Source organism: Patagioenas fasciata, chromosome 35 (genome assembly GCF_037038585.1).
Source record: "Patagioenas fasciata isolate bPatFas1 chromosome 35, bPatFas1.hap1, whole genome shotgun sequence".
NCBI lineage: Eukaryota > Metazoa > Chordata > Aves > Columbiformes > Columbidae > Patagioenas > Patagioenas fasciata.
In genome coordinates, this window is record NC_092554.1 from 1,446,431 (window position 1) to 1,464,947 (window position 18,517).

Here is an 18,517-nt window from a genome sequence, read left to right on the forward strand (position 1 = left end):
CGGCGTTGCCCACCAGCATCACGGGGCGCCGGCGCTCCAGGAGCCTGTCCATGAAGTACCGCACACGGACCGTCTCGGTGGTGGGCACCAGGCAAGCCTGAGAGGGGCAAAACGAGCAGGTAAGTGCACCCATCTGTGGCACCACCCCACTGCCATGTTCTGAGGAGACATCAAACTGGGAGAGCCAGGAATGAGTGCGGTGACCTGAGTTTCTAGATGGCGCTAGGAAGGGAACAATACACTGCTACCAACCATTCAAGTCAAACTATCTGTACAGACGAAACAATGACAGCGGGATGCTGAGAGCAACATCTGGATCTCCCCGCAAACACACATTTTGCTAAAATGGTAACAATTTTTACAAGTCATCTGCTCACTGTGGCACCTCTAAAAGGAAAGAAAGGCATAGCTGGCAAACGCAATTCACTACCTGCAGCAACTCTCATTTTTCGTCCAAATCATATAAACAACCCTATTTTCAGCCACGCAGAATGACGAGATGGTGTCTCAGGGACTTTGTCACTACGTTGTCCCACATCCTGCTTCTCTCTGCAGGCCAAACGCACCTCCATCCCGCACCCTGGGCACACCAGCCCTGGCTCATAGGTGTCTCTGAGCCTGCGCCTCATGTACATCACTCAGCTCTGGGAGATGGATGGAGGATGAGTCTTCACAGTCAAAGTACAGTAAAGAAAGATGGGTAATTGAGTTGTACTTCATAAAGAATGTGTCAAGGGTTTTGATTGTGGGGTGACAATACAACCATGGCAGATGTGGTGTTAGCCCCCTCTCCCCCACCTTCAGCCCCTCTCTCTCCCCCATTCCCACTCAGGACAGGTGATTGGGAGGGAAAGAAGGATAGATAGAAGAGAATTGGAAAAATTAAAGATGTTTTACTAATGCTACTAATAAGAATAGAGAAAATAATACAAAATATACAAAACCAATCTTGAAAGCCCCAGCAACTGCAGAGCTGGCACCTGAAGTCCTGGACTGGACTGTGCAGCCAACCGGAGCTGGATTCAGTCTGTCATGAGGCCTCCGTTCGCAGGGACGACCAGCAAGGTCCTCTCCTCATCTCGGCCATAAGCAAAATGGACGAGATCCTCGTGATCTCCCACTTTTATATGAAGTATTCACGTGAATGGGATGTTATACTCTGTTTGTCAGTTTCTTGGTCACCTGTTTCTCATTGCCCCTCTCGCGAGATGCGAATCTGTCCTTATCAATAACCTCACATTCCATTGCTATGTTTACCAAAACATGGATCTGGTTCTCCAGGAAAACGCAGCTGATATGAAGGTTTTACCTGACAGGCAAATTCACTAAAAGAGAAACTTGTTTTTAACAAAACCAGGACGGAATGCCATTCTTATCATGAAGTGCTTGACCTCGAATGAGACTTCAATTGAAATGCCTGCATACAGTCACTAAAATGCATGTGCTCTTCCCAGACAAAACACGTGCAAGGTTCACATACCTGTAAGGGCATTTCTGGATCAAATTCAAACTGAGGAATAAGTTTAGACCAAGGTTCAAACTTCTTCGTTTCTGGATCAATGTAGAAGTCAAAGACTGTGCCCTGAGAGGGAAACTTGATAGTCTTGAATTCTGCCACCCACCACTTGCTGAACTCCACTCTGTAGTCCACAAGCTATAAGACAAAAAGTGGAGAAAATACACTAATCTGGATCAATTAATTAGTAATGGAGAATGTTATCTATCCCAGTCCACCAGAGCGGGATTAGTCCTTAAAATATATTCCACAGCATAAAGTTCTTATCATTTTTCCTGCTATTAAGCCTAATTTTTCATTTTCTTCATTTCTGCTCATCAGTCCTATTTATTCATCTAAATAATTCATCCTCTGTGTTGATCACTCTTGGTATGTCTGAGACTAGATAGATGGATCAATTTGAAAAAGAGAAATACGTGCCTATGACTAAACAGACCGCTTGATTGATTCTTGGTGCCTACTTCTTCCAACAGACAAGGACACAACATCCGTCTACATCTGTGCTCATGGTCAGTCACAGCATGCATACCAAAGCCTTTCCTCATCAATCACACCACTCTATTCAGAGTGAGTTGTTGTCTTCTGGCTTCTTTTCAAGCCACAACGTTTCAGACAAGCAGGACTGCAGACACCAGCGTACCAAAGCAGCAGCGAGGGGCTGCCCCTTTGACCCCGCCGTGATTCTGCGCTGCCACATTCCCCTCAAAGCACCCGTTTCCTTGCTTTTCCCCATTGTATCTTTCTACACATGGAGATTTTGGAGCATCTGAATTTTTTCAACTGGGGTGACAGTTTTGCTTTAGATGCTGGGTCAGGACTCACAAAATGTGCTTAGTCCCCTCCTCTGCCCTAGGTCTCCTGTATGACATTGGGCCAGCCATTCTGCCCAAACACCTTCCCATGTGGACAATGGGAACTGGAGAGAGGTGGAGGGGAGGAGGAGAGGAAAATTGCTGTGAGAAAGATGTTTGTGAAATACCGGACGCATCATTTAGCCCGTTTTAACAGCACAGTTTGTTCCTGGGGTGTCTGCGGGTCTCTCCTCCCCATAGCCATACAATGTGGGGTCACCAACACATTGTCCATAGGCTGCTCGGCCTCCATAAGGAAACCTGGGTTTGTTGCTGAACTGAACCAAGTGTCCTCCATAAAGCCTCCTGAGCCACAGTCCCTCAAAAGACCAGTGGATTTGAAAAACACATTAATAGTATCCACGATTTTGCAGACTCATGCTATTCAGAGAGGCAGAATCCCTGTAATTCTCCATTCTCCTGTTGTTATAACTCCTCAGCAGCGGCAGCAGAGTAGCCCGCAGTGGAGCGGGACGTGCGTGGCTGCTAAAAGCTTTCCCACAAGGGTGCCCTTACCCCGCACAGCCAAACCGCCTGCAAGCGCGCTGTGCCGCGCTGCCCGCCCTCCCTGACCCCGCGGTTAAATGGAGCCACTCCAGCCCCAGCTCTATTGCCAGAACGGTGTGGAATTCAAACCACTTCCTTAATAAAAACCCCATATGGATTACCGCTAATTTCAGAGCCAGGAAATGGCAAATCTATCATCTGTTTTTATACAGGGGCCCCGCTACCCACCAACAAGCACCGAGTAGTGGGAAGCCTCCCAGACTGTTTCTCCTGACATTTCGGCCGCGAAAGGTCAGCGCGAAGGGCACCTTCGGTGGAAAGCAATAAACAGATTTTATATTGGATCATTTTTCATCAGGCTCCCCATTGCTCGGACTGCTGTGTCCTCGCACTCTCAGCTCTGACATTTACAGAGCATCGCGGGCAGTAACGCACAGCCAGGCTCCCGGCGGAGCCTCCCGGAGGGTCGCTGTGCCTGCAGCTGCTCCTGCAGCCCACCCAGAGCCACTACCGCAGGCAGGAGCCCGGCCTGATGCACCCGAGACTGACTGTGCGGCACGGGGAACACAGCGGCCAGCTGCCACAGCACCGCACACCAGCATACTTGCGCTTGTACTGCTGAAGCAAAGACAAGTAGTGCTTCCCAGGCTTTACTGTGTTTTGTTTTGTTTCTTTAAGTCATCCTAGACTGGCAACACTAAGGCTGAGTATTTCCCAGCTGGCACATGGGAAATGGAGGCTCCACAAGGACCAAGGAAGCTGGTCTCGCACAGGTCATTCAATGGTCACAAGGTGTGATGGCACCAAGTGAGCACCCAGCTGAGCTTGAGCTGTGTTGTTCAGCACTTCCTGAAGCATCTGATCCTTGGCATGGAGCAAATCTGAAGAGACCAGCAGACACTCTAGGTCTGGCGTTAAGGTACATGAAAACACACAAAGAGAGCCCTGGGAGCACTTGAGCAGCCATCAAGAACGGCAGTGCCTCCACCCGAGCTGGGGAGGGGTGTCTGGTGTTACATTCGTGGAGAGACCTCCCGCATAGTCCAGACAACACAGAGTTTGACACAAGCCCAGCGGAGATCAGACGTGGATCTCCAAGCCCTTGACAGCAGTGCAGTGTGGGCAGACCCAGACATCAGGACTACACACTTTAGATCTGAGGATAAGGCGTCCTCTGACTAGGGGATGCAACCACCCAAGAGTAGGTGTGCCCCTGTGGCCACGAAAGTCAATGGCACCTGGGGTGCCTTAGGAAAAGTATGACCAGCAGGTCAAGGGAGGTTGTTCCTCCGGCTCTGCTCTGCCCTGGTGACAAAACACCGGCTGGTTTGTGTTATGTAGCACGTCTACCTGTGCAGTCAGAAGGCTGAAAGACTGCTCCACTGATACATCCATCTGATAAATCAGTCTTAATTTGATCACATTATGCACATCCACAGGCTTCTATAAGTTAACCTTATGTTTCTCCCCAGTGAAATGCATCTGCATAAGCAAACATCCCTCCACCTTTACCACTGACCCCTCAGCTGTTCTCCGGTGGTGTTACACCCTGGATAACGAGGCCTTTCGTAAAAGGAATTGTTGTGTTTCTAGTTTATTATCACCTATATGAGAGCCCCAGGAAAACAGCATTACTGGCATAGCACTATGTTTCAGAAAGTACGAAGAAATCAAAACAACACAAAACCACACAAACAAACTGTGTGAAAGATGCTGAAGAGGCATCTTCCGTCTTACCTGATCTCGAAACATTGATCCACCAAAGGCCCAGACGGCAGCAAAGACAAAGTAAAGTTCATAAAGCTCCTTGGGACAGTCAGGAGGTGTGTTCTCCTCTGCCAGGAGACATTCAAGGAGGCAGCACAACATCTGAACCACACTCTGTTCAGGAATGGGAATAATCTTCTTAAATCTAAGGGATGGAAATTAGAAAGCAATACGTCCATCACAACCCAGGAAGACTAGAAATGCTCTTTCAGAACACTGGCATTCTGCTTGTCAGCGGTACGTGTCCTATTCCCAGGTACAATAAAGAGAACACCCATTCTCACACTCAGACCCGCTGGCACCGGCACATATACAAGTAATAACAATAATCAGAAGTTTCAAGCATTTTAAAACTTTGATCTTCTTGAAAGAAGCAGAATGGAAGACTTGCTAAAGGCAATGATTTCCTGCGAGCACGATGAGTTCAAAAGCGGTCAAATAGAGGAGTAATAAAATAAACCCTTTCATCTTGCCATTTTACATTCATTTAAGCTACACTTACAGAATTCCAAACTAATATTGTAGCTGCACTGAAGTCCTCCATAAAGTAATTATAGCTATTTGAAAGGTTGGTTCTACGATTTCTGAACTAAGCAAGCTACCAAAACACTCAGCTCAGGGTTGCCTGCAGCTAATCCCGTGGATTTCACGCTCTGAGACAATGTTCAGCAAACAGAATGGGAAACGTCCGATTGACTTTGCTACCAACAGTCAAAACCAACTTGGTCCCACAGAGAGAAGTTCCCTAGCACAATGTTTAAGTCCTGATTCCAGACCCTTCTGACACATCCCCCTTTTGGCTGACATCTCCCATGCTCACTGATTTTTCTTTTGTTTTTAAAGGAAAGTGCAACTATAGGAAGCAAGTAGAGGATGGGAGATGCTCCCTTAAGTTTTCTGGGACTCTACTTTGGCCAGTCCTCACCACAGTATGAGAAAGAGAATGGTTTCACATGATGATAAGCAAGAACCACATGACTTCCCTGTGGACACCGCTTTAAAGCCAAATCAAGCCAAGAAGCACTAGGACCCTTCCAAATACCCAAGTTCTTAATGAAAAATAACTTGTGGAGTGGGCTCAGGTCTAGCCTGACACATCAGGAGGCTGAAAAGCTTTCTCTTTGGGATCTGCCGGAATTATTTTCCAAGAGATAGAGAGTTGATACAGGAAATACAATAAAAATCAAATCAAAATCAGATGAAAACCAGATCTGACCAACACGATACAGGCAGGAGCGTCACTTTGCCCACCTCGCCCTGCTGGTTCTCTGAGCTTAAGCCAATGATGCTCAGGGCTTCCAGGGGCAAGGAGGATCATGTGCAGCACAACCCAGCGCAGCACAGCTGGGCTGGACAGCGGCAGGTGTCCCCATGCCCTCACCACGGGTGACACAATCACTCATCAGATGGTACCTTGTTCTGAGGGTGTCCAGGCAAATGGGCAGGTACTTATCAAACAAAATGGTCAGGTTGGCTCTTTCGGACTGGATCTCTCGCCTGTCGATCCAGCTGCTCACTGGAGGATTCCAGCCCAGATCCGACGGGTTGATGTACAGGATCCCTTTAGGCCCAGGGTAAGAGAGAACATATAGTAAAGACATAGCAGAAACTGTTCCTTTCTTCCAGCAGAGTTTACCAGGTACTTTCACACAACTAAAACCCTATCAAATATGATGGGACGTCCCATTACCTGCCCCCTTTTCCTGCCCCACTGCAGAGTAGAAACATGAACAGTGAAGAAACTTCACCCTTGAAACCACGGCGCTTTTCATGACCTTGCCCTAAATTCAGAACATTGTCTTGTCTGAGCAGTTTCATTGCTCTGGGCCCCATTTCCCCATGTGTAAAACTAGGGGACACCTCCATTCCCTTCTCCCATACTTCATGCACTTCTTCAGAAGATCAAGAACTCTTTGACAGATACTGTCCTTCTCCTCATAAAGTCCATCCAAAGGGCTTTGCACAACAGGAGCACTCAGCAACGCTGAAGCCATGATCACCCACCAACAGTCAGAGTGCTCTGGGTAAATCTCCAGGATGATGACAGCTCCACATGTGCATTTGGGGTCAGGATCCTCAGTTTGTCTGTCAGAAACCTGCCCTGTCCACCCACGGCCGCTGTGATCTCAGGTTGGGTACTTGCAACAGGAGTCAAGTTGGCCAACAGAAGACTGGTTAATGGCACTAGATCCTCCTGGGTTCACGGCAAATCCCAGTGCGGAGCTCAGGCCAGGACTCACCCGCTCGGGACACGGTTGCTGGGGTGGCTGTGCGCAGGTGGCTGATCTCAAACACCAACCGCATCGTTGGGTTCAGAGGGATTCTCTCATTGCTCGCCAGGGTCAGCACCTGCATTGGGCAGACAGACAGACAGACAGAATGACATCTTCCCCAGGAACAGGAACGAAAAGCATTCAGCACTTTGCACTAAAAAGCTTGGTTGCTGCCAGCACAGTTCCTTGAGGGAATGCAGCTGATTTCCAGCAGGCAGTAGAACTGTCTGCCATGACTCAAAGGAACAGCACTCCCTTCGAGCGGCGGAAAAAGGTGTGGAATTATGACCCCACCCTATTTTTGAAGGGCCTGGAGTTACAATCAGGACATCTGTGATTATCCATGAGCCCAGTTCCAGGAAGGGAAATTACAATGAAACCATGATTTGAGCTATTTCCCCTCATGCACCATTTTCTATATGTGATATTGTTTGGTGTATCTGAAGAAACACAACCGCATTATTCTAGGAGGTGTTATTTCAGCATCTGCATTTTTAGGCTGAACCATGCCATGCAGTCAAAGAATATCTCCTTCTTTAACTTATATTCATTACCTTATTATCATCCAGCACAGTATTAAGAGACTCAATCCACACTGGATCAATATCTCCATCTAGTACCATCCACTTGGGACCGTCATGCGTGATGTTGGCCAGCTCTCGCATGACTGATGAAAACAGGCCTGGGAGGGTGACAGGAAGATGGTGATGAACACTGAACTTGACACCTGCTCTAACGGTTTTCTCCAGCAACACAGTAAAAATTACTCTAATTAATGCTTTCCTCTCAAACATGCAAAACTCTATGTGCCTATACGTAAATATTACTATATCACAATACGGTTCTAGTTTGCTTTAAAGTGAAAAAAGGGTTCTCAGTTATCACTACTGAAAATGATTGCAGACCTACGCACGAGCTTCATTCCCACCGAGAATCATAAGGGATAAGAAAAATGTAGAGTAGCTACTCAAAGGCAAAAGGCGGCATGAGTTATACAATGCAGAGAAAACCACCTGAATATGCCTAGGAAATCCTTATAAATATTTTTTTGTGGCTCAAAGTATATCAGGGCAATCAAGATGCATTAAACGCTGGGTCATGGCTTTAGTGAGACTGAGGGGAGAACAAGCACAGAATGACATTGAATGACAGAACAAAATGTTGGTAAAATCAAGGAGAGAGAGGATACAGAGTCTCAAGGGGAGTAAATAATGAATGTTAAGAAGACCACGAAGGCTGGGAATAGAGCAGCAGCACTGCAGAGCAAATGAAAACTCCACAAAACTATTGCTCTCCTCTACATGTGAAAATACCTCGGGAGATGCTGGTCTTCATGAAAAAACATCAGGCAAACATTAAAAAAAAGCCTCTCTTCCAGTGAATTGTGACAAGAACTCTTTTTTTTTCTCTTTTTTTCTCCAGGACAAGCTATTTCTTTGTGATCCAGATCAGGAACAGCTGGTGGCACCATCTGACTGAAGACAAAGCTTGTGCTCAGCAAACGCAGAACGGCTCACCTGGAACAGGTGTGTGATCCCGAGACCGGGTCAACAAAAATAACGCTTCAGCGCCTCTGCCTCCAGCCAGTTCCTTACGTGTTGGACACACGCCTTGGGAACCACTCCGACATTATTAGCATCAGAAACAGTTGCTGTCTCAGGGCATCAGGGCTTCCCTCGGATACACCGCGGCAGCGGGGAGAGGAAAGCGCCTCTGTCCTGACCTTGTGCATCCACAGCACACGGCTCTCTTGGGGTTTAAAAGAAGAGTTTTGTTCTGCAAAGAACACTTTTGGGATTCCCATATGGGACCTTTTACCACCTAACATGTAGGACCTTTTCAACTTCTGATAATGTGACAGGATAAAACCGGGGAGCGGAAAAGCAGGGGCTGATCTGTAAGGGAACAGGTCACCTCTTGCTAGGCTGTGGTGAAGATTGCCTTGCTGGTCTTTGACAACATGAAACAACATTTTCAGGAATGGTTACTGCAGAAAATATCTGCCTTGAAAGCTCAGGGAGGAGTGCCACTATTTCATTTAAACCATCGCAGGCCAGAAACCACTGGACAGTCGCCTGTAAAATGTCCCTCCTGCTGTTCGGTGTCACCGCTGCCCTCGATCTGCAGCCACTGCTGCAGCCAGTCTGCACAGTTCAGGCTGTACCCTGCACGTCCCTCTGCCACTTTGATTTAGGCTCCCTAATTACAATTAGAAAGAAATTAACCTGGCATTGGAGCAAAGCAGGGGGTCGGGAAGGGTCCATGGCGGGGCCAGGGGAGGTGGGTGGCAGCTCATCTGCTGCTGTGGATGATTCATGGTAATGTCTTCCCTCACCTCCCCCACACCTCCCAAACCCGCCGCACACGTAAATCGAAGCTGCCTTTATGTATCAGTCACAACCCAACATTTCCACTCCAGATTTTCTGTAATCTTCCAGCAAGTTTGAAATGTTCCTCAGGAGTAAGCAGGATCAACAGCTTGGCAAACGCTGGTGCGCTACAGAGATCGGGCAGCCATACTGAGTGGAAAAACTGACGTTAAGGCTGCTGTGCGTGCTATCAGCAATGAAAACCTGGGGATGGGACATTTTTTGGGGTCCCAGTGCACACCACAGTGCAGGAGGGACATCTCTTCCATCACTGGTCCAGCCAACTCCCAAAACCTGCCTGCCCCACTTAGGAACTGGTAAGTGTTGGTATTAATGGGCATTAAAATTATTCTTAGGGCAATAGGATCAAGTAGGCTTATGCTATATTTCCCATGTGAAGATCAAAGAGCTAAAACATCCTGTGTATCCTTTCAACAACAAACTGTCATGTGGCTGTAGGCAGCAGACAAGCACCTGGGCTCTCAGACCTGCACATGAAGAACCAGTCACCCTGCTGCTGCTCGGGAAATTCATTAAAAACACCCGTCTTTATCTACATATTTCAGACATGAAATGACATTTACCGTCTTTCCATTCTCTTGTTGCTGGGTTAATGATGCCAAAGAGCTCATCATTGGTGACTGCCTTGGGGTTGAGGTCTGTCCAGACAGGACGTCGCTTCATTATCTGGTAAGTCCTGTTCAGGGATCTCATCACCTGAGACTTGCCCGTGCCCGCGTTACCCACCACGCAGACAGAGTGCCGGACCGTCAGCAACTCCTCCAGCTGCACCACCTGAGAAAAACACTCCCAAATTTTAGACAAAGATGCCAAACTGAAGTTCAGGTCTATCAAATAGGTCCCACTGGGCCACCTCTTTAGAAAGACGTGACCCTGAGACACAAGCAGATTTGACAATTGAGTTTGGTCCAGCCACTCTAATCACAATGGGTGAAATCCTCAGCCTGCAGATAAACTTTCAGCGCTGTTTATACTTGACAACCACCACCTGATGAGGCCCTGCTCTCCAGGGGCTACACTTTCATGAGCCTACAAAAGTTGGCCCCTTTGGAAGCCCAGAGACTGATCCAGTGCTGACTTCAGGAGCAGGTGCAGCTGCCTCAGACCCAGCACAGCTGACTGCCCTCCAGCGAGATCTGCCTGCAAGGACAATGCTGTGCAGAGCTCTCTTTGTAGAAGCAAAGCTGTCTGAGAAAACCCAAATGATTTGATGGCGATGTGGGTGTAGCAGAAGATCTCTTGGTCTTACTTTGAGCACAAAGTTGTCCTCAGCCTGCAGCCGGAGGTCCAGCACAGCCTGCCTCACAAACGACTCAACATTCAGGTCACGCTTCCGAGGCACATCCAGTGCAGGGAACAGATCCCCAATCAGCCCCATAAACACCGGCACATCATCCGTCACAATCCTGGGGATGTTGAAGTCACGAAGAGAGCGCATCAGAACCTGGTCTTCGGGTCGCTCTGGGTCATCTCGCTTGAGGGAGCCAGCAACAACTAGCACTGACTTAATGGCACGCAAGCCCCAGTCGTAGTGATCCTACACCAGAGGAAGAAAAAAAAAGAGGCATGAGTTTATGCTTAGACAGTACCATGTAGGGTGAAGAACCACCATTCCCAAACTGCCAGACTAGTAAGCAATGAAAATACATCTAAATCTGTTATTTGCATTGTGGCCAGAGACCTTCTCCAGCCTGAGGGACCTGGTTTCCATCTCAGTAGGTGAGATTCCCGTCAGGGACAGTATTAAAGAGTCAAATAATTCAGCTGTTCAGACCATCACATGGGCTCACAGTTGGCAGTAAGACAGCAGCAGGATTTGCACTCCAGAGACCAAAGCAATTTGTTTCACCTAAATCATAAAGCACCTATAGCAAGGCCAGCCAGCCCCCTGCATCTGCAGGAGCCACCAAGGTGAAAGGCTTGTGAGTCCATTATGAGGCCCCAAAGACCCAAGTTTCTCCACCCTGCCCATCACAAGATGACCAGCCTGTTTGGTCTCAGAGGAGGTCCAGGAATAAGGGGTCAGTAAAGACATTGCTGAAAAAGTACCACAAAACGGCATGAGAAGAACTCTCAAGCCAACAAACAACTGTTCATATTTCTGTCCTGTTAACACCCTCCAGAGCACAGCTCGACAGCTGACTGCTCTGTCTGGGAGGCCATGGCTTCCACCAGGCCCCTCAAGGCACAGCACCAAGTTTCTGCGACAGAGCATATCCCACCCAGCCTCATGCTGGCACAGCCAAGATCAGGTTTGTATCATCAGGAATCCTGATTCAGGTCTCCTCTGGACCCAGCTTCGATCGACACAAATAATGACAAGGAAAAATCTGATTTGCTTTGCACTGACAGTAACTCTAACAAGACCTGGAACCAGCCTAAGGCTGAACTCAGAGAGGGACACCATAAACCCTTTGCAGGCAGGAGAATCAATAGGAAGAGACTGGAAAGCAAAAGGCCACTGAATACTACCCCAAACATGGTGTCATTTAAACTCACTGAAAGGTCTCCCATTAATGCAGCTGGTCAAATGCTTTTGTCCCTGCAGATGCTCCAGTAAAGCAGTCTGAAAATTTTATTGCTCCGATGATCACCAACCCTCTCCTCCCCCAGCAGCCAGTGCAAATGCAGCCATTAAATAAAAGCTGTGAAACGTTAGCCATGGAGCTGAGCAGCACAGTGCCATGTTTCTGCTGATTTTGGAGATTCATCATACCACTCAGCCACAGAATCAGGCTCACCTGCTTGGACAGGAGCTCTTTGCAGAGTTGGTAGAGAGTAATGAACTTCCTGGCTAACACCCGGGCCTCGATGAATCCCTCAGCCACCAACATAATTTCACAGATCAGCTCAAAGTCTGGCACAACCATCGCACACGGCCTAAAATGACAGGTGAGGAGGCATCGCAGAACAAGTATTTCTTGACTACAGGTCTTACAGGCAGCGCATTTGCAGCTTCATCTTCTAGGCCTTCTTTTACGAGCCAGGTCACCCTCTGCCTTCCCCACGACAAGGGACAGAGCTCCTTTGCCCTGCCTGTGCGTGCCCAGACCCAGGCCTGTTGTGCAAGGCTTAAACTACCTGCGAATGCCCTGTGCAAGTGAATTCCCCAAGGACATGAGGTCGAGCCTGGATGTTCCAAAAGACAGTTTCTGCCAGGTCACAAACCCTGACCTGGACTCACCTGAAGAGAGCTTTTAAATTCTCAGGTAGCTCTGTTCGCCCTGCGTAACCAGGGTTCATGGTGATGAAAACGCCTACTGATGGTACTAAGTTGATGTCTTCTCCAAGAAAATGGAAGGATTTCTTCTTCTCCCGTATTGCATCCTGCACGCTCTTCACCTAGAAATCAAGACAGTACTATAGTATCAGCGTTCACTTATGAAAAACACATCAGACAACGGTGCTTCCTTCGTTACTCTTGGCCTCGTGACAAATGGGGCTAATCACTGTTTTATTTTTTACCGGCAGCATAAAGCTTTATACACTGTTTGGAGTACATCAGCATGGCAATATCAATTTCCCATCTCAGTCAAACTCTGGCAAAGCAGAAAAAAGAGCTGAAGAGAGTGGAAAGTCAAAATGCAAAGGAGTTGCAAGACTTCACACCTTTGCTCCATGAGACAATGATGAACGTGGGTCAGGAAGAGCAACTCAGGAGCGGGAAATGTCCCCAGCACTGCCTGCATTCACCTTGGCTTTTGACATCACCTGTGGGACACTGCTCAGCACATCTCACAGCAAAAACACCACCAGAGGCTCCACCATCTCTGAACCAGCCAGCCCAGCAGAGGTCTGATGTGTGAGAGAGACACAGGGCAGTACAGGTATCCACAACACAGCCAACACCCAAACGCACTCCCCAAAGTCTATCACAATATGGGCCCATTATTCCCTTTACCCATCTCACCTCTCCCCACACAGCGTTGCTCTTCAGGACATCCCAAAACCCTCCTGTGCCTGCTCCGCTCCCTGACCAGGCCCAGAGAAGGGGTAGCACCTCCCAATAAGCTTGGCCTCAGCTCAGTTGTAAACTGACCACTTGATATCACTTTTAAAGATTTTGGGACATCAGACGTTTGATTTAAAACCAAAACCAGAAGGCAGAAGCTGTAAAACCTCTCCTAACACCTTCACTCACTAATATTATATTGTTTTTTATATTTGCCTGATTGCAGCTTTGTTCTGCTCATTCCTCTCCTTCCGAAGAGTTCACCTCTCTGCAAACAGCACCTCAGCGAGGGGCAAATCTCTCTCTATTCACCGCTCTAACCTCACTACTGTTTGCCATCTCAAAGTAAAGCAATTAATCGAATTTTTCCCTGTAAGGAACCATATCGACATCAGCTGCATGAGTAAGACAGCCAATTAAACATCGCCATGGTAACACTCCTAATAGCAGCCAGGAGACACCATGATGGAATGACGGCCGTGCCGCTTTCTTCAGCTGCCACGCTCCAGCCAGGAGCGAGGGAACCATCAGCAGTTGAGTCATTCCTGGGCTTCTTTTGTTCAGCTTCCCTTTTTATTTCAAGATCCTCAAAGACTTTTTTTCAATGACAACTTTAAACTAGGACCTGACGGAAGAGAAATTGAGAGGGAATGATACATAAACTCTTGTACCTGCCTGGGGCTTCTCTGGGATGCCACATAAGGTACCAATTATGAGTGAAACAGATGAGAAGAATGAGGAGTTCATGGAGGGGTTAAGAACAATGTCTTTGACCGAAACATTTACAGAAGTGTAGAAACTTCTGAGCTTTATATCTTTCTATAACACTGAGCCCAAAAGGGAGTCCAGGAACAATTCAGCACCTCAATCAGATATTAGGATCCTAAAACACGCACTCAGCTGACAGTTGGATCCTGAAGAACTTGGGCACTTTGGCACCTCAGTTTTCTGCACTGAAGCCCCCCAAGGCTTCCCCTGTATAAAATAATGCCAGGTTTCCTCATGGGCTGGTAAGAGGAGGGGAAGGAGGACGCGAAGTGACAGATTATATATATAAGCACGAGAGCACAGGACTTTCTGGCACGATGGGGAGGCCAGTCTCCCTTCCAGCCCTTCTCCAGGGATGCTGCTGCGCTTCACACGAGACTCACCAACACAATGCACTGAGCAGCTAAACTACAGAGGAGATGAGAAACCATTCGCCAGGGGAAACACCCATGCCCAGCTGGGCACCGCTCCAATAGCTCTGTCCCAGGTTTAATCCCACGGTGTCAGGGTACCCTGGGCAAGCGCGTCAGCAAGGGCCGCAGATCTGCCCCAGATTCCAGCTCCCGAGTGTCACCAGCTGACACTGGCTTTTGGGAGCACCACGGGGCTGCACACATTCCTCCAAGGAATGGTGCCAGTTGGCCAGGAATACCTTCCAAAGCCACTTGGCAGAGCTGTCGTTACAGACACCAGAACTAAATCCACAGCCATATAGTTTTGGAGACAGGTTAAGAAAATTAATCCTGAATGTATTCCCATTTCCTGAGTATGACACACAACCTGTGCCTGACCAGGGGTGATAAGGAACCCCCAGAAGTCCAGCGGATCTGCCCCAAACACCCCTCTTCCCCTCTGTGAAAATTATTCCCTACATTGCAGACTGAGCAGCCGCAAGTCAAGGCAGCTTCTCTGTCTTGAAACGATGTGCTGCAATTATCTCACAGCAGATTAATGACACGAGTGCTTTCCTGAGGAGGAACAGGTACAGAGCCATGGTGCGTAGTGGTCTGGGAAAAGATGCTACAAAGAATTGTCTTGGCACAAATGCTGTAACTGGGGCAAGAAAAGTGACAAATATCTTTGCAGCACGTAACTGCGACATCTTGGCAGTGCTGTGATATTCATGTGATTAATCTTGAGATCTAATCCCACACCTGCCTATACACAGAACTGAAACCGGCAATATGCAATTGCCGTTTTTACCCTTGCTCCAAAGACTGCAGAATGGCTCTGCTCTGTTTGTATTTATTTATGAGTGTTTCTCCACTCACCTGTACAGCAACCACAGAAAGGACCTCAACTGAGATCCTGTTAAATTCATCAAAACAGCCCCAGGCTCCCGTCTGGGAAAGGCCTTTGTAAATATTCCCACAAGACTGGAAAAACAGAACAAAAACAAAGATTACAGGAGTGAAATCATAAATGGAATCAACTCCAGCAAAAAATTGATTTCCCAGCCTGTTTATTTATAGCAATTTACAGTCTATTGTGGGTATTTAGAAAAGTGCATGGAAACAGCAGGCACAACTCAATTATAATATTTATAGCTCTGCGCAGCTTGCCACTTTATCTGCTAATTGCACTTTCTCGATATATCTGTGCACCAGTTTCATTTAAAGGTCACTTGTGCTGAATTACTGATGGTCCCGTTTCCTGGGAGAGCCCATAAGCTAAATGAAATATGATCCGAGGCTACCAAAATCACTGTACCGTGCCAGACTGGCAGAGAGCAAGACTCAGCCTAATGATTCAGTGCTCTGTAGCGGCTGAAGGTTCACTATGTTTTGGGTTTATTCTGGGAGAGGATCCTGAGAAAACCAGGACAGGTCCCTCCCCGTGCCAGGGGCTGCCAGGCCGCGAGCACGCCGAGAAGAAACGACCAGGGTCCAACTATCAGCACAGCCTTGGTCTCAACTGAACAGACCAACATTTTTGAAGAATTGCACATGAAATCTAACTCCAGAAAGGAAGGGAAATGCATAATGAGGCAGAGAAGATAGTTCGGGTCTCTGCCTCCTGAAGAACCTTGTGCAAATCTTAGAGAAGGAACGGGAGGAGAAGGAAAAGGCATTCAGCTTAAAGGAGTGTAGCAGGGATTTGGAGAGAGGTGATCGCAGAATCCCAGCCTGGTGGGGCTGAAGGGACCTCTGCAGATCCCCCAGTCCAAGCCCTGCTCACGCAGGGTCACAGAGCAGATCACACAGGTGGGTCCAGGCGGGTTTCAATGTCTCAGAGAAGGAGACTCCACACCCGCTCTGGGCAGCCTGGGCCAGGCTCTGGCACCTCCCAGCAAACAAGTTTCTGCTCATGTTCAGATGGAGCCTCCTGTGTTTCAGTCTGTGCCCGCTGCCCCTCACCCTGGCGTTGGGCACCACTGAACAGAGTCTGGTCCATCCTCTGACACCCACCCTGAGATATTGATCCATTGATCAGATCCCTCTCAGCTTCTCTTCTCCAGCTCAACAGCTCCAGCTCTCTCAGTCTCTCCTCACAAGAAAGAAGCTCCAGACCCCTCAGCATCTTTGTCGCCCACTGCTGGACTCTGTGCAGTTATTCCTTCTTAAACTGGGGAGCCCAGAACTGGACACAACTCCAGATGTGGCATCACCAGGGCAGAGCAGAGCGGAAGGAACAACCTCCCTTGACCTGCTGGTCATACCTCTCCTAATGCACCCCAGGTACCATTGGATTACTCTCATCCTTCAGGTTTGCTCGGGCCCTGAGCATCCCCAGCCCCATGTGACCGCACTGCAGCCGAGGTGGGAGCCATACCTTGTAGTCCATCTGCTCGGAGCAGTTAAACACGTACACCATGATGCCCAGGGCTCGCCCCAAATCTTTCGTAGTCTCCGTCTTGCCAGTGCCCGCAGGGCCTGCAGGTGCTCCGCTCCTGGTCAGGTGCAGTGACTGGGTCAGGGTGATGTAACATCTTTCACAGTGAATGATGAATGAAAAAAGGAAATATGTCCAATAGGTCAACTGTGGGCTGCAGGGCAATAGCACTAGAGCATTGCACTCAGCAGAGCCTCTCCTCTGAAAAGCTGTACGTGAGCAGGGGTCATGTCTGAGCTGAAAGCCTTCTTGGCATTAATTACCACCTCTGCTCAGCTCTGTTTTCTCCAAGAGATACTCATCTTCCACCAAGGTCTGCCCAAACCTCTTCATGTCCAGCTTGTGTTCTCTCTGGATCCTCATACAACTCATGGATATTGGGCACATCTCAGGCAGTATGAGAAAAGGACAGCTTTTCTGGAAGACCTGTCACTGACAGAAACCTGCTCAGGTGGCCTATGAGTGAACCCAACTCAAAGCTGCAGCAAGTCCCAAAGTTTCTCCATCATGTTGATGATGGACACTGGGGTGGTGTCCACATGTGAGTATCTATACTACCTGTATAAGCCACAGAGGTGTAGTCAATATAGCCAACAAAACCTGATGATACCTGGGGGCTTGACGCAGCTGACTAACACAGGTGACTAGAGCCACCTGAGATGCTCTTGGTTGCTGAAATGTCACATAGGGTGGAGAGATATGACAAGGGGTCCATAGGAGACTTTTACACTTCTGGATTGGCAGCTGGAAGCCAGGTGGGACAACACAGAGTATCTCAAGTAACCCTAGGTGTCCCCACTGAGGCAACCAGGTAGATGTCTGCTTCAAGATGGGATGAAAGCTCTCTAGACTCACCAGCTTTATGGACTGTGGACATCTTGTGCACAGGAAGACACCCACAAGTGTTTTAATGTGTGAGCTGAATCCCACCCAGGGATCTGATGTACAAATTCCCCAGAGGGTACCACCAAAAACCAGATAAGAGTTAGAGCTCGACCACTGGAGTGCTGGGACATGGAGACAGAACAAGAGGGATACAGGTGTCTGAACTAAATCCATCTTTGGTTGGCATCTCTCTCTCTACCTGTGTGGCAAAGCCCAGCTATGACATTGTGTCCCAGGGACTTACCTGTCGGTCAGCGGAGTGATCACAAGCCGAGGGGTATTGCCAAGGTATTCATAGGAGTACAGGAACTGGGCGTCACAGATGTTGGCAAAGCAGTGCCGTTCCTCATCTGACCATCTGTGCCGGAGCTGTGACAGCCAAATGAAGGCCTGGGCATCGTCCACCTGCAACACACCCACAAACACCATCACAGGAAGGCCGGGGATGCCAGACACATGCAGCTCGGGGGCCAAAATAGCGACTGCTATAAAATTTTCATGGGGGATGACTGGTCCTCACTGCAAGGCAGGTGTGGTGAGGAAGGCCGCCTCCTTGCAATGCGGTGAGAAATGTCACCTCCCCATCTCCCATCAGTAAAGGGGAGGAACCAAATTAGTGACCACATTGGTGGGAGAGGAAAAAATTAATGGCCAAGAGAAAGAGCCTTACAAAAAGACTCCTGAATAGATTTAAGAAGCAGCAAGTCATGAAGAAGGTCTCATAACGCAACCAGAGTGAGAGAAGGAGCAGAGGCCATCTAGACAAGGAAGAGGTT

The 18,517-nt window shown here is 48.4% G+C and overlaps 3 protein-coding genes across 4 annotated transcripts in view; all 3 read right to left on the minus strand.

Moving 5' to 3' along the window:
• LOC139826096 (dynein axonemal heavy chain 9-like) overlaps window positions 1-18,517 on the minus strand; it is a 69,770-nt gene that overhangs the window by 4,828 nt on the left and 46,425 nt on the right. The gene's annotated exons all lie outside the window — the stretch shown is intronic.
• Window positions 6,562-10,108, minus strand: LOC139826097 (dynein axonemal heavy chain 9-like). Its single transcript, XM_071801041.1, has 3 exons — window positions 9,868-10,108; window positions 7,469-7,596; window positions 6,562-6,990 (listed from the first exon to the last, which is right to left on the minus strand). Exons 1-3 carry the CDS (start codon window positions 9,995-9,997, stop codon window positions 6,826-6,828), a joined length of 423 nt encoding a protein of 140 aa, XP_071657142.1. The 5' UTR covers window positions 9,998-10,108; the 3' UTR covers window positions 6,562-6,825.
• On the minus strand, window positions 10,260-18,170 carry LOC139826104 (dynein axonemal heavy chain 9-like). The gene is made up of 6 exons (XM_071801050.1): window positions 17,986-18,170; window positions 16,797-16,953; window positions 15,296-15,400; window positions 12,489-12,646; window positions 12,046-12,184; window positions 10,260-10,841 (listed from the first exon to the last, which is right to left on the minus strand). The coding sequence occupies exons 1-6, from the start codon at window positions 18,168-18,170 to the stop codon at window positions 10,326-10,328; spliced, it is 1,260 nt and encodes a 419-aa protein (XP_071657151.1). The 3' UTR covers window positions 10,260-10,325.

What these genes read in the sequence shown, in the direction of transcription:
- LOC139826097 (XM_071801041.1), bottom strand. Translation starts at nt 9,997, where the DNA reads ATGAGATCCCTGAACAGGACTTACCAGATAATGAAGCGACGTCCTGTC. An exon ending in AACAAGAGAATGGAAAGACG is followed by an intron (nt 7,597 to 9,867) that starts GTAAATGTCATT and finishes TCACCCTCCCAG; the next exon opens with GCCTGTTTTCATCAGTCATG. An exon ending in CTGTGCTGGATGATAATAAG is followed by an intron (nt 6,991 to 7,468) that starts GTAATGAATATA and finishes TGCCCAATGCAG; the next exon opens with GTGCTGACCCTGGCGAGCAA.
- LOC139826104 (XM_071801050.1), bottom strand. Translation starts at nt 18,170, where the DNA reads ATGGTGTTTGTGGGTGTGTTGCAGGTGGACGATGCCCAGGCCTTCATT. An exon ending in CCGAGCAGATGGACTACAAG is followed by an intron (nt 15,401 to 16,796) that starts GTATGGCTCCCA and finishes CTGTTTTTCCAG; the next exon opens with TCTTGTGGGAATATTTACAA. An exon ending in AATTTAAAAGCTCTCTTCAG is followed by an intron (nt 12,185 to 12,488) that starts GTGAGTCCAGGT and finishes CTGTCATTTTAG; the next exon opens with GCCGTGTGCGATGGTTGTGC.